We start from the raw sequence: 23022 nt of genomic DNA on the forward strand, positions 1-23022 counted from the left end.
AGTGCCCTTATACAGTACCCCCAGTAGTGCTCTTATGCAATGCCCCCAGTAGTGACCCTTATACAATGCCCGGCCCCAGGAGCTCCCCTTATGCAGTGCCCCTAGACAGTAGTGCCCTTATACTGTGTCCTCATACAGTACCCCCAGTAGTGCCCCTATGCAGTGCCCTTATACTGTGCCCCCAGTAGTGCCCCTATGCAGTGCCCTTATACCGTGACCCATACAGTACCCCCAGTAGTGCCCCTATGCAGTGCCCTTATACTGTGCCCCATACAGTACCCCCAGTAGTGCCCCCAGACAGTAGTGCCCTTATACTGTGCCCCCAGTAACGCCCCTTATGCTGTGCCCCCTCCCCTGTGCAATAGTACTTACCCCTCTTCACGATGTCCGGGCGCGCATCTTCTTATTCTTCTCCTCCGGCGTGCCGCATGCGTGATGACGTCACCGCGGCCGGTGTCCAGAGCCACACACAGGCCGCTTTGTGTCTGTGTGTGGCGCTGTACGCTGGACGCGGTGAGTGACTCCAGGCAGCGGCGGGGTGCGGTGGTGCCGGGGAAGGGAGTGCGGATGGGGTGCGGCCCGCGGGTGTGTGCGCGTTGCTCTTTGGTGTCACCCCCTTGAAGGGTGAAACCCGATGCGGGCCGCCCCCCCGCCCCCCTTGTGATGCCACTGGGCAGCAGCTGATGGTCTGACACTGAGCTCTCCATTAGTGTATGGTGGTTTCTCAGGGGCCAGGAAGAGATGCCATGTATTGGACGTGCTGTGACGTTACACTCCAGGTACATTGTTACAGCCCTAAGTGGAGTGAATACACTGTATTGTGTGCAATGGAGGAGGTGCCCCATCAGTGCTGGAGCCTGGTGGCCAGGGCCGTTGAGAGCGCCGCAGGGCCCTGGTAAAGAGGGTGCGTGGCCTAATCGCGGGAGGCGTGGCAACACCCCCTCGAAGAAAAAACAAAACAAAAACCATACATTTGCGTCGCTGCGCGCCTGGGAGGGGGCGCTGTGAGCCCCTCAACCCGGCGCAAAGGCAGAGGGGGGCGTGATCAGTATGATCACCCCCCCCTTCAGACATAGGAGATTACTCTCGGCTGCTAAGCAGCAGCCAGAGCAATCTCCCACTGCATCCCAGCACAATGTGTGCTGGGAGATAGTGAAGAGGGAGGGGTGGGCGGTGCCAGACCCGGGACCCCGCCGGGCCCCTCTGGAAGCCCAAGACAATTGTACCTGCTCTCCCCCCCTCTCAGCGTCCCTGCTGGTCTCCCATAGGTCTGCCAATGCTTCCAGGCACTGCTGGGTCCCCGTGTCATTCACATTTACAGCCAGAGTGTCGCGCATGCGCATTAGACCGGAGCCCCATTGCTGGCAGTGTTAGGCTGCCAGCAGTCCAGCGGAGAACATCGCAGACGAGGAGGACCTCGCTGGAGGGGTGAGTATTGGTAAATACCAGTGGATTTTTCGTTTGTATCACAGTGATACTAAACGAAAAATTGCGCTGGTATTTGCCTTTGTTGATAAATGGGGACCACAGCCTGTGAAGTGACAGTTAGGAGCTGATTGGTTGGTACGTTATCTCTCTCCAAGGCTTCCCCCCCTGGTCTTTAAACTGGATCTCGATTCCTGGAGGAGGACACAGAAACTCCATAGGGAGCAGAGCAGCACGCAGCACTTCACCGCAGTCAGCGGGTTAATATCAGTCTCCCTGTGTAACAAACACTCCATCCTGCACTTTCACTTTAGCCACGCCCCTCATCATTCCATTGGTCGTGTGGGTTTCGTCCTGCGACCAGCGCTAACCTCGCCCATCTCCTGGGAGACACGCCCACTGGCGAGCTCCTTGTTGGGAGCAGAGGCTGGAAGGTTCTGTGCGCGCTGGATCGTTCTTATCGCTGCAGCTGCACTGAGAAGCGCTGACCCCGGGTATTGCACATCACACAGAGAGGGGAACCGGCCATGTCTAACTTTAACAAGGGACCGGCGTACGGACTCTCTGCTGAGGTCAAAAACAAGGTAACTGCAAAGGATCTGATGGAGCTGGACCGTTATAGTGTCTGCAGGATCACCGTGATTCCCCCCCCCCTCCCCTCCCTCTCCCCACTGACCCCGGCACCTATCATCCGGGATCTGGTCACGCGTGGAGTCCGTGTCACATAATATATAATCGCCTTCACCTTATATGCTGGTTATTGCATGTGTGTATCATCCTTCCTAGTGTGCAGAGGGTTATCCATATGCTGCATCTGGATACACACCCTGCACGCTGTTCTGGGTGCTCCTCCCGTTATGGGGCTCATCTGCAGAATGTAGTTGCTCTAATCATTATGCATCAACATTGTTATTGCAGTTTGCTTAAACGCAAATTTAAACTCCCCGCCCCCCCCATTACTGGCCCCATTGTATTGTCACACTTGTTTATCAGCAGTCTTACTGTACCACCAGTCTTGGTCAGTGTTCTACTCTGCTATATATAACAAAAAAAAGTATCTTATCTATTTAGTACACTCCCCTCATAAGGGTTTGCTGCACTGTAAGGGGGAGAAAGGCTTTTGATTTACGTGCATTGTATAACCGGGTAAGAGGGGGTGTAGTGTTTTCTTTCCATTTTCTTGTAACTGATCTTGAAGTCCCTTATTGCTGAGATTCTGGATACAAGCTCATGAATTGTATGGCCTATCACGTGTGTGTGTGTATGTGTGTGTGTATATGTGTGTGATATATGTGTGTGTTATTATATTATATTATATTATCCCATAGGTGTGATGGTTAGTGTTACTGCCTCACAGAACTGAGGTCATAGGGCTGTAGTGGGAATCAAATCCAACTGTGTGGAGTTTGTATATTCTCCCTGTGCTTGCGTGGATTTCCTCCGGGTACTCAGCTTTCCTCCCACACTCCAAAAATATACTGGTAGGTTAATTGACTCCCCACAAAATTTACCGTAGTGTGTATGTCTGTGAGCATGTGGCAGGGAATATACAGTAGATTCTAAGTTCCACTGGGGCAGGGACAAATGTGAATTTATTTATTTATTAACAGTTTCTTATATAGCGCAGCATATTCCGTTGCGCTTTACAATTGTAAACATTAATAGAACAAAACTGGGTAATAACAGACAGATATATAGGTAGGAAGGCCCTGCTCGCAAGCTTACAATCTATAGGATGATAAGATATTCTCTGTAAAGCGCTGCGGTATATGTGTGTGCTATATAAATAACTGTTAATAATAATAATAATAATAATAATAGGTTATATGAATGTTGGAATTACAATGATGAGGCGTTTGGCTTCTCTCTTGTATTTAAGCCTTTTGGTTCTTTGTACCATTTGGAGCCCTTTAATCCATATTCTGTGCACCCAAAGTTACGTACTATGTGCTCTCTGAGAGCCACACAGCTGCAGGATTGCATTTGTAAGCACTTTATTTATCTTTATCTTTACACCCATGTCCTCTCTAGAAATTTAGGTGCTTTGCCTTTGGCAAAGACCCTCTCACAGTCGGTGGGTTATAGCAGCCTTTGGATTTTTTTGCAGAATGTAAAAGTTATTTGTCACGTTAGAGCTGCAACAATTCCACTTAAAAACCCAAAACTTAGCAGCTATTGCCCGTCAGTAGAAGATGACCTGATGGATGAGCACCTTCCTTTAAGTTTCCTCTGTGCAGTGTTTTGTACAGGAAGCTGAAGGTGTTGCTTGTCTGGTGGACGTTGGTTAGCCTTGCCTCCATAGTCTGGGAAAATTCATGGGGAATAAAATAAAATCCCCTCTCCCACCCCTTCCCCCATCACATTCCAGGGGCATTACCTCATGGCTTCTGGGCAGGGGGAAGCGTCCAATGGTGTGGGCTCTACATACAGAATACTCATTGTCCGCTTCCAGCATCTCCAGCCCAGCAGCAGGAGCACAAAGGCTTGCTGCTGGCTTCCACATTTCAATAACCCCTTCTGCTCTTGTTGTTCCCTCTTTCATTCTTAAATTGTAAGAAGTCCTTTAGGATTCATCGGTTTAACTGTTTACGTTCTTAATCTGATGTTCAGGACATTTACAGTGTAAATCCATGCAGTGACCGATTGCTGTCATCGTAGACCCCTCCAGCAGTGTCGCAACTCTAAATAAAAGTGCTGCCTATGTTTTATATCATGGCCATGTGACCAGATGACGACTAAAGGGAAATATTTAATTATGTAAAAATGAAATCCTGCAAAGCAGCAATGTACACTTGGCAATTCTAATCCTTTGTTTATCATCAAAGTAATATGTGTGTCTGCACAAGAAGTTATTTACAAACTTAATCTATACGCATATCATGCAAGGAGACAGACGTTTAAAACTTAAACCCTGTGGAGACTAGAAGACACCTGGGTCTCAAATATGACAGTTATTGCACCTTTAAGTGAACAAAATTTCTTTTTGGAAATAGAACAAAGACAGGAAAGTTCTGGATCACCATGTCCAAAATTAGGCTTGAAATTCTGTGTCCACCATCTGGGGTACCTGACTGGTTTCTCAGAGGTGTTTATAATGCCAGTGTCACAATCTAATGAACTTTGGGGATTATCCTATTTCCCTTGAGGATGTTTGGTGTTGATTCTTTTCATTTCAATCCTACTGAAACCCATGAAATTTGCTGCTACTGTGTTTTTTTTTTCTCATGTCTGAGGAGAGTTGCAACAGGATCTTGAAATCAAAATGTCCCAGCGGTGGTCTTTTGTGTAGTTTATCCCTGCTGTGATTCGTTACCAGACTGCCCCTTGCTACTGAGCAGTTTTTATTTATATTCACCATATACACAGGCAGGAGAGGTAAACACTTGAGGTGCATCTGAATTATTTTACTTGGGTGGCAGGATGGAGCCTAAATAATAGTTTAATGACTTGTTTTTAATACGTACCCATATTGCTTAAAGTGCACCTATCATTATTCATCTCTGAGCAGTGAAGGCAGTCATTTAGTAGGCAGAATATTGGTTCAGCACATCTTGTCACTGGTAACTGATGACATCACTGAGGTCTAAGGCACAAAGTTCCACATGGTCCAATGATGTCACTAGTTCCTAGAAAACTGATAGATGCTTTTCCCTTGGCTACTGTTAAACCCCACAAAATGACTACCTCCACTGTCTGTAGACATCCGACACACTGTTAAACAAGAGTACTCCCATTTCTTGGCTGTTATGATTAGAAGAAACTTGGTAATTCCACAGAATAATGCTAAATGCTTCCCCACTCCTCCGTTTACAATGAAGACCTCCTCCTGGTTGGGTCATTTTTAATTAAAAAAAAAAAAAAAAAAGTTTTCATTAAATTTTGCTTTAAATAAATTTTATATTTTTACACTTGGATCTCATTCATGCTGGTGTTTGATTTGGGTTTCAAATTTAAGTTAAATCTAAACGTGTTTGATATGAGGTTTCTCGCTAGAATTTCTTTCTGCATTTAGGAGGTCATTGGAGGTCACACCATTAACCTCAGTGCATGCAATTAGCAATAGAGCAGGAGGCATAGGGAAAACCACAACACTAATGTAATGCACACAAAGCAAATAAAATTCGAGTGTGTAATCTGACATAGGAAACAATAAGGTTGAGTTGTTGGATACAGTTATATGCATTATACTAATGTTAAATAAACTGAAATGCATTCAATTTAATGCAAGTAGATATTTTTGGTCAGATGGCACTAGTTAAAGCTGTCTCCTGGCGATTTACATAGGGTGAGCGCCCTACAAATGTAATGACATTGTGCCTTTATTAGATCATTCTAAATTTATATAATTGTTAGTAATGTACTTGTATGTAGTCCAAACACATTATGCAGCCTCCTTCCAAAGCAACAAGATTAAACCCTAGCGCAATATAACCTATGCCACCATAATAATAATTATATATCCACATAAATTGTAATAAAAATGCAGTTCCCAGCTTTGGCAAAGCTGTTATTGACAAAAAATATAAATCTAATCAAGTAGAGAAGTTCCACCAAGGGAGCGCAATTAATATTATTTTAATAAAACAAAAATAAGAAACAATAAATATATAAATAACATATACAATGAGCTTCCAAAGCAGATGTAATCATCACATAAGCTTATACCCCAGTATGTTTTTGGACTGTGGGAACAAACCCAAAAAACACAAAATCGAACCCCTAGCCTAGTGTTATGAAACAGTAATGCTAATCACAGTGCCATCATGTTATGTTATGTTATGTATTACAATTGATCATTTTGGGTCTCCTGCCCCTTTTTTCAATCCTTAAGATCTTTAAATACAGATACACACATAGTTATATGGACTTGCACCTTTTAGAAACCTCTAACAAACAATATTTAAATTGTATCCATTTACATGATCAGTGCTGTAAACAAATGTGTAACAGTTCAGTACCAGTTTATACATTGTACAGACTTGAAATTATATAAAGTTAAAATCCAAATAATATGGTCCATGGTGTTATAACATTTATGATAATACATGGACAGAAAGTGAAAAGCAAGACAATAAAATCATAATTAATTAGACAATGTTCTTATGTATTAAGTTTTCTGAATGGCATCACAAATGGAATATTTTGAGCCTCTATTATCTTTTACTTACGGAAACCGGAGGCCGATAATGTAAATTTTAGCACAGGATGACCGTTGGCAAACTGTATGTCTACTTGGTAAAATCCCATTCTTCTACAAGGCGTTGCGCACCTATCTTGTCTTTCCTTCATGCGACGTCCCCTAATTTGCCACACAGTGCAATCTGCAATTGAAACCACAAACTCAAGGGAGTACCTTACATTGGATGTGTAAACCGTCTAAACTTTAGATAAATGCCTGTACCGGTACATGGGTCACACATTACTCCTAAAATGACATTAGAGAGCATAGTACTGTGTGTGTGTGTGTGTGTGTGTGTGTGTACAGCTGTGGCCAAAATTTGTGAGAATGACACAAATATTGGTTTTCACAAAGTTTGCAGCTTCAGTGTTTTTAGACCTGTTTGTCAGATGTTACTATGGTATACTGAAGTAAAATTACAAGCATTTCATAAGTGTCAAAGGCTTTTATTGACAATTACATTAAGTTTATGTAGCAACTCAATATTTGCAGTGTTGACCCTTCTTTTTCAAGACCTCTGCAATTCGCCCTGGCATGCTGTTAATCAACTTCTGGGCCACATACTGACTGATGGCCGCCCATTCTTGCCTAATCAATGCTTGGAGTTTGTCAGAATGTGTGGGTGGGTACCATTTTTTTATTCATGGCTGTGTTCTTAGGCAAAACTGTGAGTGATCCCACTCCCTTGGCTGAGAAGCAACCCCACACATTAATGTTCTCCGGATGCTTTACTGTTGGCATTACACAGGACTGATGGTAGTGCTCACCTTCTCCTTCTCCGGACAAGCATTTTTCCAGATGCCCTAAACAATCTGAAATGGGATTCATCAGAGAAAATAACTTTACCCCAGTCCTCAGCAGTCCAATTCCTGTACCTTTTGCAGAATATCAGTCTGTCCCTGATGGTTTTTCCTGGAGTGAAGTGGCTTCTTTGTTGCCCTTCTTGATACCAGGCCATCCTCCAATAGTCTTCGTCCTGTGTCATGCCAACAGTAAAGCATCCTGAGACCATTCATGTGTGTGGTTGCTTCTCAGCCAAGGGAGTGGGCTCACTCACAAACAATTTTGCCTAAGAATACAGCCATGAATAAAGAATGGTACCATTGTAAATATTGACTTTGCATAAACTTAATGTAATGGTCAATAAAAGCCTGACACTTATGAAATGCTTGTCATTTTACTTCAGTATATGATAGTAACATCTGACAAAAAGGTCTAAAAGCACTGAGGCAGCAAACTTTGTGAAAACCAATACTTGTGTCATTTTCAATTTTTGGCCACGGCTGTATATATACATATATAATATAAATACATAGGTGCACAGTACAATATAGATATAGGAAGGGGCCGAACATTCAAGTCTGGCAAATGTATTCTTCCATTGCTGCCCTTACTGTTACCTACTACAGGTTGAGTCTCCCATATCCAAATATTCCGAAATACGAAATATTCCAAAATACAGAATAATTTTAGCATGACTGAGATAGTGAAATCTTTGCTTTTTGATGGTTCAATGTACACAAACTTCGTTTAAGGCACAAATGATAAAAATAAAGTATAAAATGACCTATAGGCTGTGTGTATAAGATGTATATGAAACATAAACGAATTTCATGCATATATACACAACCTTTTGTTTGAGCCACAAAATTATTGAAAATATTGTATAAAATTACTTTCAGGCTGTGTGTATAAGGTGTATATGAATCATAAATGCATTATGTGTTTAGATTTGGGCCTTATTCCTAAGACATTTCAATATGGTATGCAAATATTCCAAAATACGGAATATTCCGATATCCAAAATACCCCTGGTCCCAAGCATTTTGGATATGGGAGACTCAACCTGTACTAGAATACAGAGGATGTGGGCCTGAGTTTTCCTGTGCTGGGTAAGTAGACGGTTGCAGCGAGAACTAATGGTGAGGGCACTTGTGTACTCTGGCAGGAGTGTAGAATGTGGCCCATGTGTGTGGCATGGTCAGTAGATTGGAGATGGAGGTGGCCCAAGCTGTAAAACAGGGAAGTGGTCACAGTGAATTATTTGGAACTGGGAGTACCCATATAGCACTGGTCAGGTCAGGTGTTGGGAGTATATTATACCTAAGTCTATTCATCCTCTACTGTAAGTGTCATTGTATCATTTTTGCCTTATCTCCTCATTGGTTCTGTTTACATGTAGCAGCATCTCCCTTCATTTCAGATATAGTAACATAGATTAGAGCGATCTATTTGTGCAGCTTTACCTTAAATGGGAAAATATTCATCTGTTAAATCAAAGGAAATTTACACCATGGAAAACATAAAAACTCAGCTGTCTGATCAAAGTTAGAAACATTCCAGGGGCAAGCTTATTTCCACTGAGGGCAACCAGCTGCTAGACTTCTAGCTATTTATAAATTCCATCTGCTTATACATATTCATCATTGTAAAAGGATTGTCCTTTTTAATAGAATATATTTTTGGTGCATTTAACTTTTTCAGCAATTTGACTCAACCAAAGAGGGGGCAGTTGATGTTCTAACAGTGTCTGCCCTGACCCTCTTGGTCTGAACTCGCACTGGACTTGCGGCTCTTTGTTCACAGCTAAAGACGTGCGTCGAAGCTGGCAGAGGGGATGCTGCTTTGGTGCTTTCCACTTAGCTGGGTCATGGATTACTTCGTGCCCCCTTCCCACCGGGACATACACTACTCACCTGGCGCCTAGGTTAGTAATATTTGTCCTTTAGGGAGGGGAGGTCAGGGTAGTCCATGACCCGTCTGAGGAAGAAGTGCCAAAGTGACACTCCCGAAAATGGGACATGGTTGTTCCATGTACCTATTATAGATACTCTATAAGCAGTGTTCCCGCTAGACTGAAGATGGGGCATGGCTTGGGCAGGGAGTCTCTGCACCCGAAAAGAGGGCCTGGCTGACCGGCGAGGGCTTGTTCTTGTGACATGCCCTCAATTCGTCACACTTGGGGGCTTGCCAAGCACAGGCACCAGAAAGTAAAGATCTAAATTCACTATCACAATGGACAATACTTCTGCCACCAGGGGTGAGTAGGGGGTTGTGAGGAACAACTTCTGGTGCAGACTGTGCACATGGCAGTTAGGCGCTGATTGGCTGGTACCTCATCACCGTTCACTTTATCTCCTAACACATTTTAGTAAATAGACCCCTTATACTGATAGCTTAGTGGCCAAGAGCTACACATATGGCAGGGATATTACTTAAGATGAGTGGCTGATTTAGAGTCGGAGGCAGCGTTTTTTGCCAGCCACACGTCTGATTTTATGCTAATGCCGCTACAAGCCCTTCTGGTGTACACACGTGTGTGAATGTGCAAGGACAGGGACATACATTTAGAGCATTCCCAAACACTGCAATATTTTTTGGTGCATCTTGCTGTATAGGAGCTTGCACCAGCCCCATGCTAGGCGCAGAATCACTAAGTATGGGCTCCAATGTTAGCGACTAGGGGCCCGATTCAGCAAGGATCGCAATCAGCTTATTGTTACGTTCTGTGCATGCATATGCATCGTGCGTGCGTGAACTATCTACTGCGATCGCAGTGTCTACACAGACCCATCACAGAGTGATTGACAGGAAGTGCTGTTTGCGGGAGGTTTCGCAGTCTTGCTAAACATTACGGATGTGTGTAAGGCAGTGATTCCCAACCTCTGTCCTCAAGGTACACAAACATTCCTGGTTTTAGTGATATCCATGTTTTAGCACAGGTGGTTAAATCAAAATAACTGAGGTAAATTGAGTCACCTGTGCTCAAGTAAGGCTATCCTTAAAACATGGACTGTTAGTGTTCCCTGAGGACTGTGTGTTTGGGAACCCCTGGAGTAAGGTGGGCGTCCTTATGTTGTGCTGCGATTGATTAGCATATCATCGCAGTGAGACTGCATACGTAATCACAGCCACGATTGCATTTGCGATCCTTGCTGAATCAGGCCCTAAGTGTGTCTGTGTACAGAACCATTTCAGCGACCTTTCAGAGGACACGGCCATAAGACGGACCATCTCCATCTATCTGACCATCCACCTCCCTGTCACCGCCAAGGAATGCCCAATCCATTTTCCGTACACTTCTGCATCCATGTATCTGAAATCGCTACTGTGACTCTGTACCTGGATGAGTACGCAGTAAAAAAAATCTCTCCACTGTGTCCGGCATCGGCATAGTGTCTGTCTCCGAATTGGGCCCTAAAAGCGCTCTCACTAAGAGCAGGGGGAGTTCTCCCTTGGAGGACTGTAGAATGGCAGCACAGGTATGTTAGCGCATAGTCCTGACAACCATGCATCTAATTAATTTTTCTGTTTATGTCCCTTTACTTTGCATTGCTCCAAATTGCTTCCTCTGCACCTTTCCTCCTCCACCTCCCCCTAACCAGCTCATCCTCCACCTTACTACTCTCTGGTACAATTTTCTCATGATCTTTTGCTACCCTTATGGTGCATACACACGGCATGATCGATAACGATCTTCTGGGGGTGCTGGATGTTCATTGTTGAACATCCAGCACACCATGGACCCATCAACGATGGCCATGATCGCGGGTCCCTATAGTTGGCCACCGAAAAATGCATGATATGAACGTTAACAATATGATCGATATCAATATCGTCCATTTTAATCATACTGTGTGTACTTACCTTAAGTTACATCCTCTCACGTACCTACTCCATAATACTCCCCTCACCTATAAATATTCCTCCTACATCATATTCCTACTAACCTCATTACTTCTCTTGGTTGCCGGTAATCCTGCTACATCTCCCCTCTTCCCTCTCCAACATTCTTGGGAACTTTCTGGACTGCTAGATCTGTCTGCAATAAACTGGCCGCCATTCATAATATTTTTATCTCTAATTTTATAAAGCTCTTTGGCCACACCCCTCCAGTTAATGACCACACCTACCAATTGGCTGGTCACGCCCCTTAGGCGGACCCCTTCAGTTACGTTTCCCTGTTGGGCCCTTCATACCCCAGTCCGACACCGATTCTCCCGCCAAGCTTATATTAATTTGCACTGGCTAGGGGCAGGATTGCTTTCTGAAAATGTCATTACAATAGCCCCATTACAAATGTATTTACTGAGAAAAATGTTGATGTGTTCAATACTTATTTTACCCACTGTAGATGCTTCTGTATACATTATCTTGGAGGTTTTCTTATTGATGTATAAACCAGTATTTGTGGAAAGGGCCGTTAGACAACAAGGGGTGTAGCTTGCTGGCAATATGCTGTTGACAGTTTAATATACAATCACTTCTATTTAATAAAAAAACATTTTAGTTTTGTTTTTCCGTATGATTCCCCTTTTTCCACTTCTCTGTTTATTAGAAGATCAACCACATTTCTCATAAGTACTGGTTTATCCTATATGTGTAAGTGACATGTATACTTTAAAAACTTTAAATAGGAATATGCATATTAGACCAGGGGCCTTAATCTGTGTGTGTGTGTGTGTGTGTGTGTGTGTGTGTGTATATATATATATATATATATATATATATATATATATAATCTCAAACAGACATACATACATGGGTTTTTCAGTATCCCGGCACAGGGGATGCCGGCACTTAGAACACCAATGCCGGCATTCCGAGGGGTTGGGGGGGGGGGGGGGGTTAGGTTAAGGGGGAGGTTCACTTTAAGCACTAGGAAGGGAGGTGAAGTTCAGTAACCGCGGAGGGTTAGGATACCTACCGACAGGTGTCTGTACCCTAAACCTGTCTGCCTCCCGTACCCATATATACAGCCAAAAAAGTACAAACAAGAAAGCCTGTGTAAAAATTTTTTTTCATCCTGGTTAGTCAGTATATTAGAGGAGATGAATTACTTGTATTTCTTTATAATTGTTTGCAGTCTTCTGATGTAACCTGTGTGACAGTCTGGTGTTTGTTCAGTGTTTTATGTATTATGCCACTGGCGTCTCTTAATATACCGCTACCCCAATGTTTATTTTATGTCGTTGTATATTTGCATATCCTAGCTTTAGACTGCTGCGGCATGCTGGTCTTAGCTTTCTAAACCACCTGTGTGATTTTATTAAAATTTGGATTTAAACATTTGATTAATGTGTCTTGGATGCCGGTGTTTTAAAACCTATTACGTTTATTTAAGTAAAGTTACATTCCTGGGTGAAGTTATTTGTGTACAAATGTGGTAAATCACACTTTTAAGTTTACTTCATAGATTTTTGTGTTGCAGATCACTTTGAATGTACTTGCAGGCAGACAGGAGTGGTTTAAGAGTGTCGGGGGACCGTGTGTAGGCTCAGTATGGGCCTCCTCGTCTCTAAGGTGCAGTAGACTCTGGTGTTGTGCTATTTTGCATGCTCAGGTCTCCGGGAACATGGCGTCAACGCCATGTTCCCAGAGACTTCTCTACTGTGCATGCGGAAATCTCCAGGAAAATGGTGGTTGCGACATTTTCCCAGTGATTTATTCTGCAGCGCAGTCCCCAAGAGGTGAGTGTAACTATATGAGTGTGTGGTGTGGGCACCCCCTGGACCAAGGGGTCTGTATGCACCATGCACCCTGCACCTATTATGGATATGCCATAAGTAGTGTTCCCGCTATTCTCTCTGTACAGCGATATATACATGATAAAAAAGCTGGCACACCTGTATGAGACTATGCCAAGGGGGAAGAAGTAGTAGGGTGAAGAGGGATTAGATGGACAGGTCTTCTGAATGTAGTACACTGTACTGTGCCAGCCTGTGGCTCACTGCTTTTGTGTCAGTGCCTGAGATGGATAGTATAAGCAGTGCAGTTTCACTAAGCTCATATTACATTAGTAATGACTAAATGACGCACTAGTGGGTTTTTCTGTTTTGTGCATCAACACTAAACTAAAACCTACTACAGTATTCTCTTTAGAACAATCCACCTCATTTACCACTAGTTATATTGCTAGACAAAATTAATGATCTTGATTTATGTCACCACCCTGGCTGTGTTGCCAGTTTTGCACTAGCTGTATACACGGGGCAGCACGGAACTATTGTGCATTTCCTGTGCGTGCATACATACTGTAATCCCTGTCAGAAAAAGGCAAAGCATGGTAACATTTCTGAACACTAAATTACATTATAAGGTAGTAAGATATAAAATTATTTTTCAAGTTGAATATTGGGTTCAATGACTATCTGATAAGTATAACGGTGCATGCATGTGCTTTTTGATGCACTGTTTGAATTTTTGTGGCAAATGTAATTAATTTATGCCCTGAAATGTTATTCACGTGCTGGACCCTGTATACTATATGTTCTAATTTATCAGTCACCCACACGGCGTCATCAGTAGATTATCCTTGTTTATTGAACTTCTGTAAAAACATCATTAAACTTATGCTAGATTCACACTGACAAATATATTGGCTGATCAGTTGATGTCTGTGAATGTCGTTCAGACGTATTGCGTCGTTCGCAGCCGTATCGGTCCATCGTGCTGTGTGTACGGGTGATCGGCCAATCGCCCATACACATGCAGCGGCAGTCGCGGGGAGGGGTTTGCAGTGCGACCCCCGGCCAGCGGGACCCGCAGCCAGATGGAAGATGATGGTGGTTCAGTGTGTATGACAACCATCATCTGCAGATATATAGCTGCTAGGAGTGTACCCAGAGAGAAGGCGAGAGGATCCTGGTTGCAATGATGTTCCTATTAATGTTTACTTCGCCTATTGGGTGTCACGGCAAAGTAATTTGGTGCCTTGAAAGGATACAATCATAAGGCTAAGTAACATGCAGTAATTATCTGTGCCACTTGGTTTGTAGACTACATTGACTGTAAAGTGGATAGGGCTATTGTCCTGTATGTAACAGCTGGGTTGTGTTACAGTTACTAAAATGCTTGACAATCTATGCATAGGGTCTTATTGACTCGTCATTGTTAAGGCATAATTTATTGAGGCATGGATATTATTTTATCAGCAATTCGAAGCAGAAAGATTCCTCTAGGGATGAAACAGTGGTAGTTATCTTCTCTCTACTGTAACATTTATCTCTTCAGCCACTACGTGTGTATGTGTGTGTATGTATGTATATATATATATATAAAAAAATTTTTTACAGCTATATTTGTAATGGTTCTGATGTGATATTCGAAGCATGAACAAAGCAAATGGTTCTGCATGTGGTTTCTCCAAGCTCGTGTGTAGGAGGCCCTTAATTGCTGCATTTACAAAGAGCTAGTCCTCTCAATTTAAAAAAACAGATTAAATTTCACCCTGTGATTTGCTGCCTGGTCAGGCAAATTGCTTGCTCAGCAGAAACTGGGCAGAATCTTCCATTTAGTACTCGTGTGAAAAACTGTTAATCTGCTCGTTCTCCAGTAAAGACGATCAAATAGACAGTAAATAATAATTAATAGTAGTTGCTTCTTGACTTATGTTTGCATTAAATTCATTATAGATTCACATATCCTTAACTTTTTATGACCTGCTGAAAAGTTGGATATTATTTTTTATAGTTAAGGACGTGCAGTATTGATACGCCAAATGGGGGGGGGAAGCAAGTGTAAAAGTAGACTAGGAAAGTAAAGTGGTCATTGGTAAGTAGGAATTATAGTAGAAATTTGATAATTGATCCGGTCATATAGGTGTGATGGTATCCGTATGAATGACCGCCGGACATCAGCCCAGCGGTTCAAATCCCGACGCCAGCAGCCCGATGGGTGAAAATCCAGACAGCGCAGGTAAGTATGCTATCCCTACTCCTCCCCCCCCCCCCCCCCCCCCAACCCTCCCTTAGGTGTGCCTAACCCTAACCCCCTCCCCGCACACTAAACCTAAGCCTCCCAGGGGGGGTGTCTAACCCTAACCTCCCCCCTAGTGCCTAACCCTAAGTCCCCCCGGGGGTCCCTAAACCTAACCCCCAGCCCCCCCCCAGCCCCAGCTAAGTGTATACTCGCCCCCGGCAGTATATCATTTGAAAGTCGTTAGATGTCTAAACGACCATCATCGTACGAATATGTTGCACAACCTGACGATTTCGTCAGGCTCAACATGTTTGCAGATGATTGATTGCGCCTTCACTGAACGGCTGATTGTGCCTTCGCTGATCTACATCAAAACAATATATTGTAGGATACATTGTATAGTGTGTTCCCAGCTTAAGTTGAAAGGTCTTTTCAGATACAATGCTCTTTGTTTAAAAAGGACAATTTAACTTTGATCAGTTTTATAAGGGAGATAGTGTAATTAGAATGATGTAATCTACCTACACACACGATATCAAGTACAGGTTTATTTATTTATTTTTTTCTATTCATAATGGTTGAATTTAAATAATGTCACTTTTAATTTAAGCACTTCTTGAATGCGTGTTTGAATATAATCGCAAAGAGTGAAGACTTTGGGACTGGATGAAAGTATGTGGTAGAGGTTACTGTCCCCAGTAAAGATGATATTCTATGCAGAGATGTTTGGGCCATGTACACTCAGTGCTACACCTCCCCATTAGATTGCAAACACTCACCAGCAGGCCCTCTGTATTATGTCCCTTGCATGCTCTGTACTGCACACCACTCTAATTTTCCTATTACGTTTTGTGCATTTATTATTGCATTTGTGCTTTTTGAATGTACTGTAGTTTCTGATTCTGTATTTTGTTGTACACTTGATTTGATTAATTACTAATACTAAATAAGTCACCTTTGCTCAACCAAGGAAATTTGTAAAACCTGAATGTTTGGGGGAATCTTGAGAACCGTATTTGGAAACCTCTGCTCTAACCTGTTACTTCACTACTCAGTAATATTGTCTCATTTTACTGTTGACTGGTAGTGTTATGCTAGGTACACACTAGATGACTTCTAAACGAATGTCAACGATTTCCCTTGAACCTCGGGCAAACGATATAGTGTATACACACACTGTGCAGTTTATCAGATTATCGATCATCCAGCTGATCGTGGGTCCCTATGTAACCTGGACTATGCTGGCCTGCATGCACAGCCGATGGACGATAACTATATCGTGCCCGCGTATCGCTGGTCGTTTCAGAGTTGTAAGGCACAAAAAAATGTACGATATGAACGATATCTTTATCGTTTATTTTTATCGTACCGTGTGTACGCACCATTATCTTAGAAATCGTGGTTGGCAATCTGCTTCTGAAGTACTCAAAGTAAAGTCACTGGGCACTGCATATAAAGGGGTAGAAGTCCTCTATTGCTGCTTGGATGTAATGAAAACTTGGAAATGATAGCATACCCTGTACTCACTTGCAGTCTGTAGTATCTCATACATTGCATCTACAGATCAGAAAGAAGCTGAGGATCTGGCACAAAGCAGAAGAATCCTTTTGTTTTCACGTGCACCGGCCAGTGGTTAGAAAATCGGCTGTGATTGGTCAACCACTCTTTGTGTATACAGAGCGGTTTCTGCAATTGTTGCTGAATAAGCACTGCTATAAATCTGTTTGTTTTTCTTTTTTCATTGAACATCTCAGCTGTGTTTGGAGAGTCAAGAGCTCAGAAAAAAAATTCTGTTCAATGCTTCAAATCCCGTCATGTCGCCTGTAACCTTTGTGGTGCTAATAATGACGGTTTAGAGCATGGGTAGGCAACCTCTGGCACTCCACCTGCTGTGGAACTACACATTCCAGCGTGCCCTGCCAAAACTTTAGCATGCTCCACAGCAAACCTGGCAGTGTATGCTGGGATGTATAGTTTCACAGCAGCTGGAGTGCAGCAAGTTGACCACCCAAGGCCAATTAGGCAGCCCTGCTGTATATTTATACAGCATAGTACATTATCTGGCATGGGCAAATAAGAACAGTACATACACACAGAGGCCACTGTGTTTGGTACACCATCTTGTCAATGCAAATATCTAATTAAGTAATTAAGTGGCAGAAACTCCATGCATAAAAAAAACATGCAGATATGTCAAGAGGTTCAGTTGTTCAGAGCAAGTACCGTAATGGGCAATATATGTGATCGAAGTTATGTTGACACTGGAATTATTGGTGTGTGCGCGTGCGTGCATGCGGGGGAGGGCAGGGCATTCTCAGTATCTGCTGACCTCTTGGGATTTCGAGCACCGCACATTTGAGCTTAGAATGGGGTGATGGTACAACATGAGACTACAGCTGGTTCCACTTATGTCAGCTAAGAGTATAAAACTGAGGCCGTACTGTGCACAGGCTCACCAAAACCGGACAGTTGACATTGTAAAAAAAAAAACAGTCTCACCCTAACCCCAGTACTTACCTTCGGGATTCCAGCAGTCGGGATGCTGGTGCCAGTATTCTGATCGCCGCAATCCCAGCAGTCTGAAGTAAACTGAACTCAGGGCCTGATTCAGAGCCAGATGCAATTAGCGCTCGCTCGTCCAGAAAATAGGGGTGGCTATTCAAATCAACCGTTCGCTCTTTGCGGTCTGTTCACGCCTCTAGGTCTGAACGAGCGAACCAAACTTGCGGTCGTTTTTTGAAAAAATACGCCCCCTGGCCGCTCGCATCCTACGTCATGTCCGCTATTTATTAGATTAATCGAGTACATCGACCAGGGTATGAACTGCTCGCTATTCTTGGGGTTGTTTTTTCCTACCACAATTTTGCGAGCAGTTCTGACTATAAAATAACCCAGTGACGTGGTCAATGACGCTGCTGTTTTAATTATGCACACCCATAAAACGCCCGTTTTGACCTTTAAGCACGCCTGCGTTCGGATCTCCACTCCCCGTTTTCAAGCACCTTCCCCCGTTACCACCCACATACGCCTCTTTCTGTCACTCAAATTATCAGGCATTCGCTATTTTGCGAGCACATGAATTTCGACCGCACTGACTGGTTCACGCATGCGTATAACGATCCGTACGCATGCGCAGTTGGGCAAACATCGCTCTGAGCGAACGAGCGGCCGCTTACGAGCTGCTCTGAATCAGGCCCTCAGTCAGGATGCGGTCAGAATGCAGTGGTCTACAAAGTCACAAGTTCTCAATCGCATACAGCACCATTGGGGTCTGGTGGAACGGTAGATCTGCAGCAGCTGCGCGATGCTATCAGGTTGTAGTCAGCATCCCGGCATGCGGGATGCCGACTGTTGAAATGCCGGCGCCGGAATCCCGACAGCATCAGTATCCTCGTCACCAGAATCCCAACCGCTGACATCCCGAATGCAGTGGGGGAGGTTAGTGTTGGGCACTAAGGAGGCAGGGTTAGTGTTGGGCACTAAGGAGGCAGGGTTAGTGTTGGGCACTAAGGAGGCAGGGTTAGTGTTGGGCACTAAGGAGGCAGGGTTAGTGTTGGGCACTAAGGAGGCAGGGTTAGTGTTGGGCACTAAGGAGGCAGGGTTAGTGTTGGGCACTAAGGAGGCAGGGTTAGTGTTGGGCACTAAGGAGGCAGGGTTAGTGTTGGGCACTAAGGAGGCAGGGTTAGTGTTGGGCACTAAGGAGGCAGGGTTAGGGTTGGGCACTAAGGAGGCAGGGTTAGGGTTGGGCACTAAGGAGGCAGGGTTAGGGTTGGGCACTAAGGAGGCAGGGTTAGGGTTGGGCACTAAGGAGGCAGGGTTAGGGTTGGGCACTAAGGAGGCAGGGTTAGGGTTGGGCACTAAGGAGGCAGGGTTAGGGTTGGGCACTAAGGAGGCAGGGTTAGGGTTGGGCACTAAGGAGGCAGGGTTAGGGTTGGGCACTAAGGAGGCAGGGTTAGGGTTGGGCACTAAGGAGGCAGGGTTTGGCTTGGGCACTAAGGAGGCAGGGTTTGGCTTGGGCACTAAGGAGGCAGGGTTTGGCTTGGGCACTAAGGAGGCAGGGTTTGGCTTGGGCACTAAGGAGGCAGGGTTTGGCTTGGGCACTAAGGAGGGAGGGTTTGGCTTGGGCACTAAGGAGGGAGGGTTTGGCTTGGGCACTAAGGAGGGAGGGTTTGGCTTGGGCACTAAGAAGGGAGGGTTTGGCTTGGGCACTAAGGAGGGAGGGTTTGGCTTGGGCACTAAGGAGGGAGGGTTTGGCTTGGGCACTAAGGAGGGAGGGTTAGGGTTAAGCATCGGGGAGGGTTAGAGGTAAGGGTTAGTCTTACCTTACTTGCCTAAGGGTGTCGAGATTCTGACTGTCCGGGTGCCGCTGTTGGGATTCTGAATAGTGGCATCCCGACCTCCGGTATCCCATACCCAGCTCTATGCGATCATGTCAACATGGACCACAATCTCTAGGGAATATTTCTAGCACCTTGTTGTATTCATGCCTTAAAGAATTCAGGCTGTTTTGGGGAAAAGTGGTGTCCTTCTCCGTACTAGAAAATGACCACTTTGTGTAAAAGCCAGGCAAGGGTTACTGTTGAAAAAAACTAAGTGGTTAATCATAAGAAATGTTAAAACCTTGTAGCTCTGAATTGATTTATTTCCTAGGTAAACGGTTATAATTTTAGTATGCATTTAGTTTACTTAAATTTCAATAGGGAAAGTTCTTGAACTTAATGCTTTGTCTTTTTAATACATTACATTCAATATTTGTGTTTGACAATGGGGTCAGCCCATGCTGCTCTAGGCAAGGTAAACAATGGCATCTGGTCATGGGATTAGATGGTGCATATATTCTAGGCTGCTGATGACACTTAAGGGATAATTATAAGGGTATTTATTATTTATTATAATATGAAAACAAAATCTATTTTGATGTTGGTAAAGTTGAGCAACTATTCTGCGCAGGATGATTTATACTTATGTGGCAAATCTTCCATTGTTAGCTGCAGGTCATGCTTTGCAAGAAATGTCCACCAATTCTCAATCCTAATGATGAATCCTGAAGATGTACTCAGGGCAATCCCCCATCACGTCAATCTGTTATAGGGTTGCATGTTGCCTCTTAGTGTATATTGTAATGGAAATTTAAACTGGTAAAAAAACCAACCCCGTAGAGCTTTATATTTCTATCCAATACTACTAATAGATTGTCTTTGTGTATTACATGACTTTTTTTTTTCATTTCTACTCCTTTTCTATATCACAAGATTAAAGTAGTGCAGAATTAACATTTTATTCTTTATCTGGCTGGATTATTCTGGGAGATTACATGATGAGTTACAGAGCTTCTTTATTCTTTTCTGAACATGAAATAGTTAAAAAGCTATATGACCAGTTCTGCTGATCAGAAGCACCTTAGCTCGCTCACTCCAGTGAAAGCTGACTGAGGCACCAGGCAGAGGGGGTTGTGGGAAGTGCTGTAGATGAGTGATGATACATTTCTTTGTGGTTTTTGCTTTCTAGCATGGAATGTGTTTTTGAATACTAAAATAGTTTTGTCAATGGCTAACATATGGAGCCATGCACGAGGAGGTATTTGATAACTTCGCTTGTTAGGGTGGGGAGCACTAAATACCAAAACTGAGACCTTTGCTGCAGTCTAGGTACGCCGGCTGAACCGGTCATTACCTACTGCCGTTGTATAATCGGCAGTAGGTAATGACTCTTTGCTTGACCATTTAAGGTCTATATAGGAGCAGTACTCTGAATAGGACATGGTCCTATATACGTCGTGTACCTGCATACATGTGAAGGGTCCTACTGATAAATAGCTCTTCTCTTAGAGACTATAGGACAGAAGAAAGTAATGAGAGGTTCAAATTGCTCTGATATCGCCATTATCACCTGACGGGCTGAAGGAGCATTAGAAAATGTAATTGGCATGCCAGTCCTATGCTGTAATGGAATAAATAAGACATTGTAAATTGTAGGTTACATTTTACCTGAGGAAACAGGGCTGGGTTATTCATACTTCTTGTTTTTTTTTTTTTTTTTTGTTATTTCACTTTGTAAAAAAACATAATGATAACCTAGGAGCAAGGTGGCAATAATAATCTTCCTTGTTTCCTATGTGACCTAATGGAAAGTGTTGTCCAGTGGTCTTTGGAAAATGCACCAAAGAGCAAAATTTAAGCCAATGGGTCAGGTAGTTTTGAGAGAGATCTTCTTGTAACAGTTAGTGTCCTTTTCCATTACCATGGTGATTTACGTTTTCTCTCCCTATGACACGTATGTAATAGGGAGAACCCAGTTCTGTATAAATGCCTGCGCTCACCAACATATCCTCTGCTGACATTGGCCGTTTTCAGATTACCAAGCCAAAAATGTTTGCACAAGAAGATGCTAAGAACCTGAATAATGCTATGTCAGTGGCATGTATTGGACAAAATGGAACTCTTCACCTTTTGGGTGATGTCAGTGGTCTATTTGGTTATAGGATCCTCCATATAGGAGACAATTGATGTTTTGAGGGACGACACTCTGTAATCTGACACTATCCGTATGCCAAAATAATGAATGTCCATGTGTGTAAGTTGTAAAATGCTGCAGGTAATGAAGCTGCATGCACACTGTGCAATACATTCATGCAATATGATTTACTTTTTGTTGAATATCTTAGACAAATTAACATGTAGGTGGTTAGATCTGTCAGTAATCCAGTTGGATTTGGTGGTTAATTTCAACTGTTCCATTATCCTCCCAAGTTTCTATGTTGTGCACTTGGGTTGGGTACGGGATGCCAGCGCTCTGGTTCCTGGTGGTCAGGATCCCAACAATGGCATCCCGTCAGGGTTAGCATACCGACACTTGTTGGTCAATATGCTAACTCTCCCCCTCTCCCTACCCTAACCCTCCCACCCTGGTGCCTAAACCTAACCTCCCCACTAGGGCCTACACCTAACCCTCCCTGGTGCTAAACCTAACCTCCCCACTAGGGCCTACACCTAACCCTCCCTGGTGCCTAAACCTAACCTCCCCACTAGGGCCTACACCTAACCCTCCCTGGTGCCTAAACCTAACCTCCCCACTAGGGCCTACACCTAACCCTCCCTGGTGCCTAAACCTAACCTCCCCACTAGGGCCTACACCTAACCCTCCCTGGTGCCTAAACCTAACCTCCCCACTAGGGCCTACACCTAACCCTCCCTGGTGCCTAAACCTAACCTCCCCACTAGGGCCTACACCTAACCCTCCCTGGTGCCTAAACCTAACCTCCCCACTAGGGCCTACACCTAACCCTCCCTGGTGCCTAAACCTAACCTCCCCACTAGGGCCTACACCTAACCCTCCCTGGTGCCTAAACCTAACCTCCCCACTAGGGCCTACACCTAACCCTCCCTGGTGCCTAAACCTAACCTCCCCACTAGGGCCTACACCTAACCCTCCCTGGTGCCTAAACCTAACCTCCCCACTAGGGCCTACACCTAACCCTCCCTGGTGCCTAAACCTAACCTCCCCACTAGGGCCTACACCTAACCCTCCCTGGTGCCTAAACCTAACCTCCCCACTAGGGCCTACACCTAACCCTCCCTGGTGCCTAAACCTAACCTCCCCGCTAGGGCCTACACCTAATCCTCCCGGGATTCTGGCGTTGGTAATGTAAGTGCCGGGATGCCTAACATATCCTGTGCACGCAGGATCTAAATAGCTATGTACCGTATTTAAAATTCGTA

At 44.0% G+C, this 23022-nt stretch overlaps 1 protein-coding gene across 1 annotated transcript in view; it reads left to right on the top strand.

Moving 5' to 3' along the window:
• Positions 1-1822: 1822 nt before the first annotated feature.
• The window catches only part of CNN3 (calponin 3), a 47193-nt gene continuing 25993 nt past the window's right edge, over positions 1823-23022 (top strand). Inside the window, exon 1 of the mRNA XM_088446814.1 lies at positions 1823-2009. Within this exon, the coding sequence (XP_088302940.1) occupies positions 1953-2009 (57 nt within the window). The 5' untranslated portion in view covers positions 1823-1952. The remainder of the gene's footprint in view (positions 2010-23022) is intronic.

This window comes from Taudactylus pleione, unplaced genomic scaffold (assembly GCF_031769625.1).
Source record: "Taudactylus pleione unplaced genomic scaffold, aTauple2 ptg000406l, whole genome shotgun sequence".
Lineage (NCBI taxonomy): Eukaryota > Metazoa > Chordata > Amphibia > Anura > Myobatrachidae > Taudactylus > Taudactylus pleione.